Source organism: Coregonus lavaretus, assembly GCF_964263955.1.
Source record: "Coregonus lavaretus genome assembly, chromosome: 4".
In the NCBI taxonomy this organism is placed as follows: domain Eukaryota; kingdom Metazoa; phylum Chordata; class Actinopteri; order Salmoniformes; family Salmonidae; genus Coregonus; species Coregonus lavaretus.
This window is the reverse complement of record NC_139991.1, coordinates 75902845-75920851: the sequence shown is the minus strand read 5'-3', so window position 1 is coordinate 75920851 and position 18007 is coordinate 75902845. Positions and strand designations below refer to the sequence as shown.

General features: G+C 46.9%; 1 protein-coding gene across 1 annotated transcript in view; it reads right to left on the bottom strand.

Annotated features, from left to right (window-relative positions):
* LOC311127541 (ras-specific guanine nucleotide-releasing factor RalGPS1-like) overlaps positions 1-18007 on the bottom strand; it is a gene marked incomplete at its 5' end in the record, with an annotated part of 281489 nt that overhangs the window by 204291 nt on the left and 59191 nt on the right. The window contains 1 exon segment of the mRNA XM_084159360.1: positions 6875-7001. Coding sequence (XP_084015486.1) covers positions 6875-7001 — 127 coding nt within the window.

Below are 18007 nucleotides of genomic sequence, written 5' to 3'. Positions count from 1 at the left end.
CAAAGCACTATTCTTATCCCCCGGTCTTGGCTGTTATGACAAGCTCGGTTTCCAATGAGTCTGAGAAACTGCTCTGGTATCATAAATGCCTTAAACTCATTGAAAAGGGGGAGGACCTTGCACACAAAAACAAAAACGCAGAATGGGTAGAGAGATCAGCTTTGGGAAATGTACACTATATACACTACCGGTCAAAAGTTTTAGAACACCTAATTCAAGGGTTTTTCTTATTTTTTTTTACTATTTTCTATATTGTAGAATAATAGTGAAGACATCAAAACTATGAAATAACACATATGGAATCATGTAGCAACCAAAAAATTGTTAAACAAATCTAAATATATTTTATATTTTATATTCTTCAAATAGCCACCCTTTGCCTTGATGACAGCTTTGCACACTCTTGGCATTCTCTCAACCAGCTTCACCTGGAATGCTTTTCCAACAGTCTTGAAGGAGTTCCCACATATGCTGAGCACTTGTTGGCTGCTTTTCCTTCACTCTGCGGTCCGACTCATCCCAAACCATCTCAATTGGGTTGAGGTCGGGGGATTGTGGAGGCCAGGTCTTCTGATGCAGCACTCCATCACTCTCATTCTTGGTCAAATATAACTTATACAGCCTGGAGTTGTGATGGGTCATTGTCCGGTTGAAAAACAAATGATAGTCCCACTAAGCCCAAACCAGATGGGATGGCGTATCGCTGCAGAATGCTGTGGTAGCCACACTGGTTAAGTGTGCCATGAATTCTAAATAAATCACAGACAAGCGTCACCAGCAAAGCACCCCCACACCATAACACCTCTTCCTCCATGCTTTACGGTGGGAAATATACATGGAGATAATCCGTTCATCTCACAAAGACACTGCGGCAGGAACCAAAAATCTCACATTCGGACTCCAGACCAAAAGGACAAAGTTCCACCGGTCTAATGTCCATTGCGCGTGTTTCTTGGCCCAAGCAAGTCTCTTATTATTGGTGTCCTTTAGTAGTGTTTTCTTTGCAGCAATTCGACCATGAAGGCCTGATTCACACAGTCTCCTCTGAACAGTTGATGTTGAGATGTGTCTGTTACTTGAACTCTGTGAAGTATTTATTTGAGCTGCAATTTCTGAGGTGCAGTTAACTCTAATGAACTTATCCTCTGCAGCAGAGGTAACTCTGGGTCTTCCATTCCTGTGGTGGTCCTCATGAGAGCCAGTTTCATCATAGAGTTTGATGGTTTTTGCGACTGCACTTGAAGAAACTTTCAAAGTTCTTGAAATATTCCATATTGACTGACCTTCATGTCTTAAAGTAATGATGGACTGTCATTTCTCTTTGCTTATTTGAGCTGTTCTTGCCATAGTATGGACTTGGTCTTTTACCAAATAGGGCTATCTTCTGTATACCCCCCCACCTTGTCACAACATAACTGATTGGCTCAAACGCATTAAGAAGGAAATTAATTCCACAAATTAACTTTTAACAAGGCACACCTGTTAATTTAAATGCATTCCAGGTGACTACCTCATGAAGCTGGTTGAGAGAATGCCAAGAGCGTGCAAAGCTGTCAAGGCAAAGGGTGGCTATTTGAAGAATCTCAAATATAAAATATATTTACTACATGATTCCATGTGTTATTTCATAGTTTTGATGTCTTCACTATTATCCCACAAATGTAGAAAATAGTAAAAATAAAGAAAAACCCTTGAATGAGTAGGTGTTCTAAAACTTTTGACCGGTAGTGTATTGAAAAGTATGTGGACACCCCTTAAAATTAGTAGATTCGGTTATTTCAGCCACACCCGTTTGCTGACAGGTGTATAAAATCGAGCACACAGCCATGCAATCTCCATAGACAAACATTGGCAGTAGAATAACCTTCCTGAAAAGCTCAGTGACTTTCAACGTGGCACCGTCATAGGACACCACCTTTCCTACAAGGCAGTTCATCAAATTTCTGCCCTGCTAGAGCTGCCCCGGTCAACTGTTATTGTGAAGTGGAAACACCTAGGGTCAACAACGGCTCAGCTACGAAGTGGTAGGCCACACAAGCTCACAGAACGGGACCGCTGAGTGCTGAAGCGTGGACAAATCGCCAGTGGACTCTGGAGCAGTGGAAACACGTTCTCTGGAGTGATGAATCACCATCTGGCAGTAAGATAGACAAATCTGGGTTTGGCGGATGCCAGGAGAACGCTATCTGCCAGAATGCATAGTGCCAACTGTAAAGTTTGGTGGTGGAAGAACAATGGTCTGGGGCTGTTTTTCATGGTTCGGCCTAGGCCCCTTAGTTCCAGTGAAGGGAAATCTTAACACTACAGCATACAATGAAATTCTAGACGATTCTGTGCTTCCAACTTTGTGGCAACAGTTTGGGGAAGGCCCTTTCCTGTTTCAGCATGACAATGCCCCCGTGCACCAAGTGAGGTCCAAATTATTTGTCGAAATCTGTGTGGAAGAACTTTACTGGCCTGCACAGAGCCTTGACCTCAACCCCATCGAACACCTTTGGGATGAATTGGAACGCAGACTGCGAGCCAGCCCTAATCGCCCAACATCAGTGCCCGACCTCACTAATGCGTGTGGCTGAATGGAAGCAAGTCCCTACAGCAATGTTCCAACATCTAGTGGAAAACCTTCCCAGAAGAGTGGAGGCTGTTATAGCAGCAAAGGAGGGACCAACTCCATATTAATGCCCATGATTTTGGAATGAGATGTTCGACGAGCAGGAGTCCACATACTTTTGGTCACTTAGCAGTCTGGCATGTGATCAAAACCAGTACACAGTGCCCATTCTGTCCTCAATCTAATGGAGACAGTAATAGTTAGACGACAACGCCTCTCTTCCATTCACTCATTGGTTAGCACAATGTAGCCGGGCCATATAATTTCACTTCAAAAGCTCTGCTCTCCGAGGGCCGTTTGAAGAGTGTCGGCTTTGAGTTTGTTTACACTAAACAAGTGATGGTATTGGCTAATAATGGCCGTCAGGACAGGACTTGAGGTATTATGATGGGAACAACAGCTGGATTGTTCCTCATTCTAGGGGCATTGAGTAGGCACATTGTGAACATGACACAGTAATACATAAACAGATGCCATAACTGGTACGGCAGAGACAAATCCTATTTTCCTGGCCTGAAAGAGTGCTAATGCGACTGGCCAGAGAATGAGGAAGACAAACACAGCTGATACTCAGTGACAGTGGTGGAAAAAGTACACAATTGTCATACCTGAGTAAAAGTAAAGATACCTTAATAGAAAATTACTCAAGTAAAAGTGAAAGTCACCCAGTAAAATACTACTTGAGTAAAAGTTAACGTATTTGGTTTTAAATATACTTAAGTATCAAAAGTAAATGTAATTGCTAAAATATACTTAAGTATTGAAAGTTAAAGTACAAATAATTTAATATTCCCTATATAAACAAACCAGATGGCACCATTTTCTTGTTTTTTTATTTATGGATAGCCAGGGCCACACTCAAACAGTAAGACATAATTTACAAATGAAGCGTGTGTGTTTAGTGAGTCTGCCAGATCAGAGGCAGTAGGGATGATCTCTTGATAAGTGCATGAATTCTACCATTTTCCTGTCAAAATGTAATGAGTACTTTTGGGTGTCAGGGAAAATGTACGGAGTAAAAAGTACATTATTTTCTTTAGGAATGTAGTGAAGTAAAAGTAAAAGTTGTCAAAAATATCAATAGTAAAGTACAGATACTCCAAAAAACGACTTAAGTAGTACTTTCAAGTATATTTACTTAAGTACTTTACACCAATGCATACCGATTACATATCTTTTGATTCTAAGGTTTGTATCATTCACAACTAAAGTTGCCAAATACACCACTGCTCAGTGAACCCTGTATTGGCACACCAAGGTGGGCAGGTCTGCGAAGGGAACCTGCTTCTTGAAGATGTCTGAAGACTTTCTTCTTTTTTTTACCAAGGTTTGGTTTGGTGTAGTAGTTTCAACTTAAAAACAGAGGCCCGTCCCCTAGTAGGTTTGAGCAAAACAGAAGAAAAAAAAAGGGATTATTAAGAAGAGATTATTTGTGATTATCAAATGACGTCGGCGTGGAACACATTTGGTTTCCATTGTAATTAGCTCACACTAGCCGAAGGAAACATGCCTCCCTTTGCTTTGCTGACACGACCACGGAACAAACCTGGAAAACTGAGACCTCACTGCTCTTTAGGTAAGGAATGAGGAAAGGAGGAGGGAGGTGAGTCCACAGAGAGAGTGTGGAGTGATTGGGGGACAGGGCATGGCAGTCTTTATCAAGCTCCACCGTTTGAGGCTGTCAGTTCCACAAAGAGGGGATCCGCCCCTTGACCTGCCCGGGCACAGAGCCCCTTACCAACACCCAGTCTCACCGCTAATGGCCGCCAACACTTCCAGAGCAACAAAAGACCAGCAGGGAGGTTCGGACCGGCCCAGTCCCTATGAACTGAGCATATTAATAAAGTCCCCTGGAGGTTTGTGTGAGATGGGCCTGACGTCGTTTTCATGCTTCTGTCATTAAAATACCAGTCTGAGTTGGCAAGAACTCTGTGCGATAATAGGAAACTGGGTCAGAGGAGGGCTACTGTAGAACCACACAATTACCCCTCTTCATCCGACCCACCAAATGCAACTAGGTACTACGCTCTTATCCCCGAGCCGACTAGGTGAAAAATCTGTCTGTGCCCTTAAGCAAGGCACTTAACCCTAATTGCGCCTGTAAGTCGCTCTGGATAAGAGCGTCTGCTAAATGACTAAAAATGTAAAATGTAAAAAATGTAGATAATCTTCAGATTATATGGATAGAAAATACCTTGCGTGATTAGATTTGAATTAGATTCGTATGTAGTCTAGAGCAGGGGTATTCAACAGCTTACCCTACGAGGTCCAGAGCCGGCTGGTTCTGATCTACCTGTTCATTAAATTGCACCCACCTGGTGTCCCAGGTCTAAATCAGTCCCTGATAAAAACATTCCAGATGTGAATATGAGGGATATAGAGTATAGAGCCTGACTGTGCTCAGCTGATCCAACGATACGATCGCAGAGAAACATGCTGATCTACGGACTGATTTCTGATAAGTCAGTTTCTCTTAATTGTGGGGATGCATGTCTACAACATCAGGGTAATTTAAAACAGGCTAAGCAAGCTTTTGATGTCAGTGAAGGATGAGCTAACTAGCTAGCTAACTGTGTCAGTAAGCTAGCTAGCGACAATAGTTAGCTACACAGCTGATCACTGCGCTGGCGACCAACGTCCTGGCACAGAATTTGTGTAGGAGAAAACAAACTGGTACCTAACAATTGCAAACTATTAAATCACTGTCACAGTGTTTGTAATAATTTAGCTAACTAGTTATTCTGTCTATTTCATGGAGTCATATTGTGAAATTTGGAACCGTGTTTAAATTTTTTAAATGGCGGATGCTCAATATTCAAATTTGAATACAAGTTCCATGTCCTACAAGACCGATCGGTTGAGGGACGAGCATCGAGGCAAAGTGACGCCATCTGACGTGAGACAATGGGTTGATGATGGAAAAGGGTTCAAACGAATGGTTGAGAGAATGCCAGGTGACTACCTCATGAAGCTGGTTGAGAGAATGCCAAGAGTGCGCAAAGCTGTCATCAAGGCAAAGGTTGGCTACTTTGAAGAATCTAAAATATTTTGTTTAACACTTTTTTGGTAACTACATGATTAAATAAATAAATTAACATTTTTTCATAGCACTGGTGTTCCCAGTTTGAAAAGTTAGCAGCACAACAAAATGTAGACACACCATAGAGATGTTTTTTAATTTATTTATTGAGATATAGCCTACGTTGGGCCTATATGAATTCTAGCTACTTTTGAAGCACATGTTGTGCCCTAGAAACTAATATTTAACTCTGTAAAATACATTTGTTTATTATAAAAACCTATTATGTTGATCCAAAACCCTGTCATTGTTTAAAAGCACTACCTATTGAGATGCATAAGGTAAAAAATGGTACACTGTCCCTTTAAAAGCGTAAAGTTTGTGAGTGACGACTTGCAAGAGATCTGTCTGTCATTCATTCATTGCTATGATCATTGCTCTCCTGAAGAAGATATCCCTTTTCCATTCTTTCTGTGGATATACTGGTAAAATTCCCAGGTTGTTAGCTAGCTAGCTAGCTAGCTAGCTGAGGTAACAAGACTGAACAAGGTGTAAACAAATGCCCCCGACATGGTTTATGAACAGGGCCTATTAATTGCCCATTAATTTCAATTGCACACCTGAATAGACTGATGTTTGGCTAGCGGTGTTTCTGTACTGCAGAGTTTGCAAAACAAATGACAAATGATTGATACAAATGATGAGAGCGACTTACCCAGGTAGGGGTTAGGGACTTACCCAGGTAGGGGTTAGGGACTTACCCAGGTAGGGGTTAGGGACTTACCCAGGTAGGGGTTAGGGACTTACCCAGGTAGGGGTTAGGGACTTACCCAGGTAGGGGTTAGGGACTTACCCAGGTAGGGGTTAGGGACTTACCCAGGTAGGGGTTAGGGACATACCCAGGTAGGGGTTAGGGACTTACCCAGGTAGGGGTTAGGGACTTACCCAGGTAGGGGTTAGGGACTTACCCAGGTAGGGGTTAGGGACTTACCCAGGTAGGGGTTAGGGACTTGCCCAGGTAGGGGTTAGGGACTTGCCCAGGTAGGGGTTAGGGACTTGCCCAGGTAGGGGTTAGGGACTTACCCAGGTAGGGGTTAGGGACTTACCCAGGTAGGGGTTAGGGACTTACCCAGGTAGGGGTTAGGGACTTACCCAGGTAGGGGTTAGGGACTTACCCAGGTAGGGGTTAGGGACTTACCCAGGTAGGGGTTAGGGACTTACCCAGGTAGGGGTTAGGGACTTACCCAGGTAGGGGATGCATGGCGTTATCTTGAGAGAGCGGATGTACTCCCTCATGCGCGTGTAGTTGTCCTCTTTGGATGTCAAGAAGTCCAGCTTCTCAAACGTGGCCTTGTCCTTCCGGCTGATCAGCTGGGAGAAGAGGGACAAGGAGTAAACAGCTTATCCTTCATTTACACCTACATTTCTGTTCACTCATTTCCTCTTTCGTCCAATCAGTCAGTCAGTCATCCTCTTTCATCCAATCAGCGTCTTTTAGTTGTACTCTGCATGATTTGTTTATTATAAAATCGACAAACATGATGCTCTTACCAACCCTCACAGACAGACATGAATAATTGAGAGTGAGTTGGAGGACTTCTGGGTGCTCTCTGTCTGAGGGATTCACCCTGGCTCCCCTCATGAACTGCTTTCTCAGAGTTATAATTTCATTTTATTTTTTATTTATTTTTTAACTAGGCAAGTCAGTTAAGAACAAATTCTTATTTACAATGACGGCCTACACCGGCCAAACCCGAAACGACGCTGGGCCAATTGTGCGCCGCCCTATGGGACTCCCAATCACGGGCCGGTTGTGATACAGCCTGGAATCGAACCAGGGGGGTCTGTAGTGACGCCTCAAGCGCTGAAATGCAGTGCCTTAGACCGCTGCGCCACTCGGGAACTGCTTTCTCAGAGTTATCATTAGGTCATCAGCCTGCCATCTGCAGCTGTGCAGCCTCCCCAACATACAGCAGAACAGAACCAGAATGGCCCCCAGCCTTTTATGTAACTGGATATTTTTTGGAATTAGTTTCTGCTTTTTGTCTGGGGCGGAGCGGAAACTTGAAAACAGGACTATCCTATAGCTGGGGAGGAGTGCCTGCCTGTGCAGACAATCACCTGAGCCCCTCTTTGGGGGTTGTATACTCCCCCTAGTAGGGGCAGTTCCTTCCCCGCTTCGCTTTACAATCTTTTGACGGGATATATATTTCACTCAGAAAATTGCCCAGATCCTTCGGTGCTGCAGGATTTCCCAAATTGCTTGTCTGACAATGGTGAGGGATGGTAATAGCATCAACAGCTAATCCTTCTTAGACACTGGAGCGTGGGGTCTTAGAGAGAGTAGCCTGAAGTCTCTACTCCCCTGCCCAGACTGAGATGACACGGACACAGCGTTAATGAATGCTGAATGCAGTAGTGTGGATTTACGCCGGTTACCATAACACAGATTGAAAACCCATTTTACTGTAAAAAAAAAGAAAAAGAAAAAAAAGGGTTGAAAGCTATGAAATGGAAAACATGATCAAAACATGATCGAAACATAATGAAGGGATCAAAACAAGTGGGATTTACGCTGGGGTCCCAAACGGCAGGGGAAACCCGTCTGGACAGTGTTTCCAACAAATAAAGGGTGGACACCAGCTGTGGAACCATTGTGACAGCACACCATCCTGGACTGTCTGACCCCGAGGAAAGGTGTGCCTTGCACCATGCCCAGGTAGACTATTTCTGTGTGTACTGGCAAAAGTACTCCCAACCCACCCAACCCTGGCTCAGGTGGCTATCCATCTGGTAAAACAGACCACACCCACGCCCCGGGTCCTCTGTCTTCCCCAGAGTGGCACACCCAACCCTGGCATCCGGCTGTCTGCCCCTTGCATGGAACACCCAACCCTGGAAAGTAACTGTATTCTTCAGCACCATATCTTTATTTTTTTGTCATCAGCCAACACCCCCCGTCCTCAGCCTCACTCCCCCCCCCCCTCCTCAGCCTCACTCCCCCCCCCCCCCCCCAGTCCTCAGCCTTACCCGCTCCTCCCTTAGTCCTCAGCCTCACTCTCCCCCCCCGTCCTCAGCCTCACTCCCCCCCCCTCAGCCTCCTCAGCCTCACTCCCCCCCCCCCCCCCCAGTCCTCAGCCTTACCCGCTCCTCCCTTAGTCCTCAGCCTCACTCTCCCCCCCCAGTCCTCAGCCTTACCCACTCCCCCCTTAGTCCTCAGCCTCACTCTCCCCCCCAGTCCTCAGCCTTACCCGCTCCTCCCTTAGTCCTCAGCCTTACCCGCTCCTCCCTTAGTCCTCAGCCTCACTCTCCCCCCCAGTCCTCAGCCTTACCCGCTCCTCCCTTAGTCCTCAGCCTCACTCTCCCCCCCAGGCCTCAGCCTTACCCGCTCCTCCCTTAGTCCTCAGCCTCACTCTCCCCCCCCAGTCCTCAGCCTTACCCACTCCCCCCTTAGTCCTCAGCCTCACTCTCCCCCCCAGTCCTCAGCCTTACCCGCTCCTCCCTTAGTCCTCAGCCTTACCCGCTCCTCCCTTAGTCCTCAGCCTCACTCTCCCCCCCAGTCCTCAGCCTTACCCGCTCCTCCCTTAGTCCTCAGCCTTACCCGCTCCCCCCTTAGTCCTCAGCCTCACTCTCCCCCCCAGTCCTCAGCCTCACTCTCCCCCCCAGTCCTCAGCCTTACCCGCTCCTCCCTTAGTCCTCAGCCTTACCCGCTCCCCCCTTAGTCCTCAGCCTCACTCTCCCCCCCAGTCCTCAGCCTTACCCGCTCCTCCCTTAGTCCTCAGCCTCACTCTCCCCCCCAGGCCTCAGCCTTACCCGCTCCTCCCTTAGTCCTCAGCCTCACTCTCCCCCCCCAGTCCTCAGCCTTACCCACTCCCCCCTTAGTCCTCAGCCTCACTCTTCCCCCCCAGTCCTCAGCCTCACTCTCCCCCCCAGTCCTCAGCCTTACCCGCTCCTCCCTTAGTCCTCAGCCTTACCCGCTCCCCCCTTAGTCCTCAGCCTCACTCTCCACCCCAGGCCTCAGCCTTACCCGCACCCCCCTTAGTCCTCAGCCTCACTCTCCCCCCTTAGTTCTCACCCTCACCCTCACCCCCCCCCCAGTCCTCAGCCTCACTCCCCCCCAGTCCTCAGCCTCACTCTTCCCCCTTAGTCCTCAGCCTTACTCTCCCCCCTTAGTCCTCAGCCTCACTCTCCCCCCTTAGTCCTCAGCCTTACCCACTCCCCCCTTAGTTCTCACCCTCACTCCTCCTCGCCCTCCATGCTAGTACACCTCAAACAGGCCCCTTGACCATAGTGTTAGGGTGCTAGTACACCTCAAACAGGCCCCTTGACCATAGTGTTAGGGTGCTAGTACACCTCAAACAGGCCCCTTGACCATAGTGTTAGGGTGCTAGTACACCTCAAACAGGCCCCTTGACCATAGTGTTAGGGTGCTAGTACACCTCAAACAGGCCCCTTGACCATAGTGTTAGGGTGCTAGTACACCTCAAACAGGCCCCTTGACCATAGTGTTAGGGTGCTAGTACACCTCAAACAGGCCCCTTGACCATAGTGTTAGGGTGCTAGTACACCTCAAACAGGCCCCTTGACCATAGTGTTAGGGTGCTAGTACACCTCAAACAGGCCCCTTGACCATAGTGTTAGGGTGCTAGTACACCTCAAACAGGCCCCTTGACCATAGTGTTAGGGTGCTAGTACACCTCAAACAGGCCCCTTGACCATAGTGTTAGGGTGCTAGTACACCTCAAACAGGCCCCTTGACCATAGTGTTAGGGTGTAGTACACCTCAAACAGGCCCCTTGACCATAGTGTTAGGGTGCTAGTACACCTCAAACAGGCCCCTTGACCATAGTGTTAGGGTGCTAGTACACCTCAAACAGGCCCCTTGACCATAGTGTTAGGGTGTAGTACACCTCAAACAGGCCCCTTGACCATAGTGTTAGGGTGCTAGTACACCTCAAACAGGCCCCTTGACCATAGTGTTAGGGTGCTAGTACACCTCAAACAGGCCCCTTGACCATAGTGTTAGGGTGCTAGTACACCTCAAACAGGCCCCTTGACCATAGTGTTAGGGTGCTAGTACACCTCAAACAGGCCCCTTGACCATAGTGTTAGGGTGCTAGTACAGTGTTCCAAGACTTCTGGTCTATTCTTTTCCCCTTGTGTGAACGTGTTGCATCTCCACAGATCATAACCTGATAGATATATATATATATATATAGGACTGGACCGTTTATCTGGTCAATGGAGACCGTGTTAAGGCGTGAGATGAGGGAAGCTATGGAGACCGTGTTAAGGCGTGAGATGAGGGAAGCTATGGAGACCGTGTTAAGGCGTGAGATGAGGGAAGCTATGGAGACCGTGTTAAGGCGTGAGATGAGGGAAGCTATGGAGACCGTGTTAAGGCGTGAGATGAGGGAAGCTATGGAGACCGTGTTAAGGCGTGAGATGAGGGAAGCTATGGAGACCGTGTTAAGGCGTGAGATGAGGGAAGCTATGGAGACCGTGTTAAGGCGTGAGATGAGGGAAGCTATGGAGACCGTGTTAAGGCGTGAGATGAGGGAAGCTATGGAGACCGTGTTAAGGCGTGAGATGAGGGAAGCTATGGAGACCGTGTTAAGGCGTGAGATGAGGGAAGCTATAGAGACCGTGTTAAGGCGTGAGATGAGGGAAGCTATGGAGACCGTGTTAAGGCGTGAGATGAGGGAAGCTATGGAGACCGTGTTAAGGCGTGAGATGAGGGAAGCTATGGAGACCGTGTTAAGGTGTGAGATGAGGGAAGCTATGGAGACCGTGTTAAGGCGTGAGATGAGGGAAGCTATGGAGACCGTGTTAAGGCGTGAGATGAGGGAAGCTATGGAGACCGTGTTAAGGCGTGAGATGAGGGAAGCTATGGAGACCGTGTTAAGGCGTGAGATGAGGGAAGCTATGGAGACCGTGTTAAGGCGTGAGATGAGGGAAGCTAGAGAGACCATGTTAAGGCGTGAGATGAGGGAAGCTATGGAGACCGTGTTAAGGCGTGAGCTGAGATTCATGTCCTTGGCACAGAACATGACACATTGACACGGGATGTAAATCCTGGAGTGTATTGTACAGGTAAGGTAAACAGACAACTGGGAACACTGTCACCATGTTGGTTAAGTATCACGGTACGGTATCACGGTATGGTATCACGGTACGGTATCACGGTATGGTATCACGGTACGGTATCACGGTATGTATCATGGTACGGTATCACGGTACGGTATCAAGGTATGTATCACGGTATGTATCATGGTACGGTAGCACGGTAGGGTATCACGGTATGTATCATGGTACGGTATCACGGTACGGTATCAAGGTATGTATCACGATATGCATCATGGTACCGTATCATGGAGGCTATGAGATCATGTTGCTCTGATGTGCCAAGAGGGGAGAGTCTGACATGGGAGGTGGGAATTTCCTCCATGTGATATATAATGGAGATAATGACAGATTATCGCTTTACTTCTTCCAACGCCGACAAAAGTGTTTCCAAGCATGGAACAAGGCTTTTTTCCCCTCCTCAACAGACTCATATGAAAAATCGAATGAAGTCTTTTCAAATGAAGCGAGAAAGTACCGATATTCGAGCCAAAACTAACTACACAAAATGTACGAGCTCCATTTTCTACCACTGCCACAGAATAAACTGAAAGTGATTTTATATAATGGAATACAATTTAAAAATGAGGTGGTCAGCGTCTTGATGTTATTCCTGGCATTGTGATAGGCATTACAATACAGACAGAAAAAAAACTCTGGGAGGTATAATTTGCTGTCAGATGGAAACTGTGGTTGAGTTGAGGTCCTTTTTGAATATGAACACGTGCGGTGGAACGACGGTCGATTATTTGCTTGTCGAGGGCTGGGGAGCTCACGTTGAGGGAGGGAAGGAGAGATGGTGGGAGAAGGGAAGCAAAGGAAACACACATTCAGACAGGGACTCCAGGGGTCAGAGCTGTCCCACTTGTCTTCACAACCAATTAGCAAGAGGGGAAAGCCCGAATGGACCCGACCGAGTTTCAAACGAACGCTTTTGTTTCCAACCACAAAAAGAGGCCATAATGGGAAAAATAGGTAACATTTCCTTGACCTTTCTGTCCTCAAACATATCATGCTTTTCACAGAACACTTCGGTTGCCTACTGTACCTCAGTCTCTTGCATTGTAACATACACTGAGTGTACAACACATTAGGAACACCTTCCTAATTTTGAGTTGCCCCCCCCATCTCCCCCATCAGAACAGCCTCAATTCGTCGGGGCATGGACTCTACAAGGTGTCGAAAGCGTTCCACAGGGATGCTGGCCCATGTTGACTTCAATGCTTCCCACAGTTTAGTCAAGTCGCTCTGGATAAGAGCGTCTGCTAAATGACTAAAATGTAAAATGTAAGTTGGCTAGATGTCCTTTGGGTGGTGGACCATTCTTGATACACATGGGAAACTGTTCAGCGTGAAAAACCCAGCAGCATTGCAGTTCTTGACACAGTTTGACACCGCTGATCTACACTGATTGAAGTGGATTTAACAAGTGACATCACTAAGGGATCTTAGCTTTCACCAAGTCAGTCCATTTCATGGAAAGAGCAGGTGTTCATAATGTTTTGTACACTCAGTGTATACAAATAGCATTTAACAAGGACAAACTACTTTCAGCACAAGTGGTCAGAACACAAACATGCCCTCCATGCTTCTTTGAATCAATGACACTGGCCACGGTGACCCTAAATATGCTGATGTTTTCTTGCTTCATCCAATTTCATGTTAAAACGTTTAAACCAGGCCCCAACAATGTTACATGTACGTTTTATGGCCTGGAACAAAACTGCTCACAGTCATTCCCGGCACGGAGCGAATCATTTTGACCATTATATAAAATTACCTGGAGCTGGATGGGCTGGGGTCGTTAGAATTCAGACATCATTACCAGTAAACAGTTACACACACACAGTTGTGGAAACTATTGCCGACTGATCCCAAAAAAAAAACAGCCAAGCGCTATTTAACTGACTTACACAGTAAACTCAGATCTCTTAGAAGTCGGTTCACAAGGGGAAAAAAATCTCAGTTCAAATCAGCCGTCTGCTTCTCCTACTGTGGCTGTGATATGGTCTGACCCTGGTGCACCTTTTAAAGCCCTGATATGGTCTGACCCTGGTGCATCTTTTAAAGCCCTGATATGGTCTGACCCTGGTGCACCTTTTAAAGCCCTGATATGGTCTGACCCTGGTGCATCTTTTAAAGCCCTGATATGGTCTGACCCTGGTGCATCTTTTAAAGCCCTGATATGGTCTGACCCTGGTGCATCTTTTAAAGCCCTGATATGGTCTGACCCTGGTGCACCTTTTAAAGCCCTGATATGGTCTGACCCTGGTGCATCTTTTAAAGCCCTGATATGGTCTGACCCTGGTGCATCTTTTAAAGCCCTGATATGGTCTGACCCTGGTGCATCTTTTAAAGCCCTGATATGGTCTGACCCTGGTGCACCTTTTAAAGCCCTGATATGGTCTGACCCTGGTGCATCTTTTAAAGCCCTGATATGGTCTGACCCTGGTGCATCTTTTAAAGCCCTGATATGGTCTGACCCTGGTGCACCTTTTAAAGCCCTGATATGGTCTGACCCTGGTGCATCTTTTAAAGCCCTGATATGGTCTGACCCTGGTGCACCTTTTAAAGCCCTGATATGGTCTGACCCTGGTGCACCTTTTAAAGCCCTGATATGGTCTGACCCTGGTGCATCTTTTAAAGCCCTGATATGGTCTGACCCTGGTGCATCTTTTAAAGCCCTGATATGGTCTGACCCTGGTGCACCTTTTAAAGCCCTGATATGGTCTGACCCTGGTGCACCTTTTAAAGCCCTGATATGGTCTGACCCTGGTGCATCTTTTAAAGCCCTGATATGGTCTGACCCTGGTGCACCTTTTAAAGCCCTGATATGGTCTGACCCTGGTGCATCTTTTAAAGCCCTGATATGGTCTGACCCTGGTGCACCTTTTAAAGCCCTGATATGGTCTGACCCTGGTGCACCTTTTAAAGCCCTGATATGGTCTGACCCTGGTGCATCTTTTAAAGCCCTGATATGGTCTGACCCTGGTGTATCTTTTAAAGCCCTGATATGGTCTGACCCTGGTGCCCTTTTAAAGACACAGAGAGACAGTGTCACCATTTGCTGCTTCTAGATGGCACAATTGCATGCTGACTAGTGCACTACTTGTTTCAGTTGGAATTTAGCTTTTAACCATTGTCCCAAAGAGTCCATCATCTGTAAAAGTGGACTACCAATTTGTGTTCAACAAGGTAACTGAAGTTGCAGTACTTGATCCAAAAGCATGGCGTAGGAGGCTGCACTGCATACAGCGGCATTAATCTTTATTGAAAGACCTGCTTCGCCGTCAGCATATCCACCAAGCCGCAGTGAAGCTCTGCGTTTGTCTGTACTCCCCCTGCCCATTATGGTGTGGGAGCTGCCACCTGGCATGGTGGTGAGGAGGAATATTCTTTCCAGGATTTGGCAGAGCGAGTGATCGATTCCTTGATACCGTGGCAGGGGAATAAAATATACACTACCGTACACTCATTTCTCATTATCGTTGAGGCCACATCACAGGAGAGGATGTAAACGCTTTCCCAACTGGCTCCAAGGGCAGAGAGGCCCGCCGGTGAGGCCCGCCAGCTTTCTGGAAAGCACACCTGGTATATTTGCTTGTACCTGATGGAATACTGTGCTATTACCGTCACAATCATCATCAACCGCATTTTACCACTACATTTATTTCTACAATTCAACAGACATTTTGTTTCAGAAATCTGCCAGCTCATCATCTAGTTTTGATATTCAGGGCCTGTGTGTACTTTACATTTCTCTCTCTGGATGTCATTATCTAAGCGCCACAGGTTTTTCATGCATATTCTTTCCAAGTGAACAGACCTCTGCTGAGTGCCAGTGACAGTCCTGGGCTCAACCACTCAATATGTTTTTAAAGGCCTGCGAGGAAAGAAAAAGGCTTGAAATCTGTCATCTGCACTTTTAGGTGGGAACAAAAGAGAGGACAATGGAACTGAACGCTCTGACCCCCGTTATCCCAATGGCTGATAATTACAAAAAAGCAATCAGCTTGTGGACAACGCTTTTTTCAATGCATCTGTAGCTAACGTTTTTGAGGTTCTACAAGCAAACTATTCAAACTAGATTTTTCCTGAATGCTATAGCCCTGTAAATCACGGATCCTCAACTAGATTCAGCCGTGGCCCGATTCTTTCTTGAGTGGATGGTCAGAGGGCCGGAACATAATTATAAATAATTAGTGGACTGCAAAATTGACCGCAAGAAGCCCAAACAAATATAATATTTAACTAAAACATCGGACTGCCAGATGGTGAAGCGTGATTCATCACTCCAGAGAACGTTTCCACTGCTCCAGAGTCCAATGGCGGCGAGCTTTACACCACTCCAGCCGACACTTGGCATTGCGCATGGTGATCTTAGGCTTGTGTGCGGCTGCTCGTCCATGGAAACCCATTTCATGAAGTGTTGCAACCGAGGACAGATGATTTTTACACACTATGCACTTCATCACTCGGCGGTCTCGTTCTGTGAGCTTGTGTGGCCTACCACTTCGCGGCTGAGCCATTGTTGCTCCTAGACGTTTCCACGGTGTGGTGTCTTACGTAATGCATATATATGTGATTCAAAATCAAATCAAATTTTATTAGTCACATACAGATGTTAGCAGATGTTATTGTGGGTGTAGCGAAAAGCTTGTGTTTTTTTTTTTTGTCATTTAGCAGACGCTCTTATCCAGAGCGACTTACAGGAGCAATTAGGGTTAAGTGCCTTGCTCAAGGGCACATCGACAGATTTTTCACCTAGTCGGCTCAGGGATTAGAACCAGCGACCTTTCGGTTACTGGCACAACGCTCTTAACCACTAAGCTACCTGCCGCCCCAGTGTTTCTAGCTCCAACAGTGCAGTAATATCTAACAATTCACAACAATACACACAAATCTAAAAGTAAAATAATGGAATTAAGAAAAATATAAATATTAGGACGAGATGGAGTGGCATTGACTACAGTAGAATAGAATACAGTATATACATATGAGATGAGTAAAGCAAAAATATGTAAACATGATTAGAGTGACTAGTGTTCCATTATTAAAGTGGCCAGTGATTTCAAGTTTATGTATAAGGGCAGCAGCCTCTAAGGTGCAGGGTTACGTAACTGGGTGGAAGCCGCCTAGTGATGGCTATTTAACAGTCTGATGGCCTTGAGATGGAAGCAGTTTTTCAGTCTCTCGGTCCCAGCTTTGATGCACCTGTACTGACCTCGCCTTCTGGATGATAGCGGGGTGAACAGGCAGTGGCTCGGGTGGTTGTTGTCCTTGATGATCTTTTTGGCCTTCCTGTGACATCGGGTGCTGTAGGTGTCCTGGAGGGCAGGTAGTTTGCCCACGGTGATGCGTTGGGCAGACCGCATCACCCTCTGGAGAGCCCTGCGGTTGCCTGCGGTGCAGTTGCCGTACCAGGCGATGATATAGCCCGACAGGATGCTCTCAGTTGTGCATCTGTAAAAGTTTGTGAGGGTTTTAGGTGCCAAGCCAAATTTCTTCACCCTCCTTAGGTTGAAGAGGCGCTGTTGCGCCTTCTTCACCACACTGTCTGTGTGGGTGGACCATTTCAGATCGTCAGTGATGTGTACACCGAGGAACTTGACGCTTTCCTCCTTCACTGGGGTCCCGGCGATGTGGATAGGGGTGTGCTCCCTCTGCTGTTTCCTGAAGTCCACGATCAGCTCCTTTGTTTTGTTGACGTTGAGTGAGAGGTTATTTTCCTGGCACCACACTCCAAGGGCCCTCACCTCCTCCCTGTAGGCTGTCTCGTCATTGTTGGTAATCAGGCCTACTACTGTTGAGTCGTCTGCAAACTTGATGATTGAGTTGGAGGCGTGCTTGGCCACGCAGTCATGGGTGAACAGGGAGTACAGGAGGGGGCTGAGCACGCAACCTTGTGGGGCCCCAGTGTTGAGGATCAGCGAAATGGAGGTGTTTTTATCTACCTTCACCACCTGGGGGCGGCCCGTCAGGAAGTCCAGGACCCAGTTGCACAGGGTGGGATTCAGACCCAGGGCCCCGAGCTTAATGATGAGCTTGGAGGGTACTATGGTGTTGAATGCTGAGCTATAGTCAATTAACAGCATTCTTACATAGGTATTCCTCATCCAGATGGGATAGAGCAGTGTGCAGTGCGATGGCATCGTCTGTGGATCTATTGGGGTGGTAAGCAAATTGAAGTGGGTCTAGGGTGTCAGGTAAGGTAGAGGTGATATGATCCTTAACTAGCCTCTCAAAGCACTTCA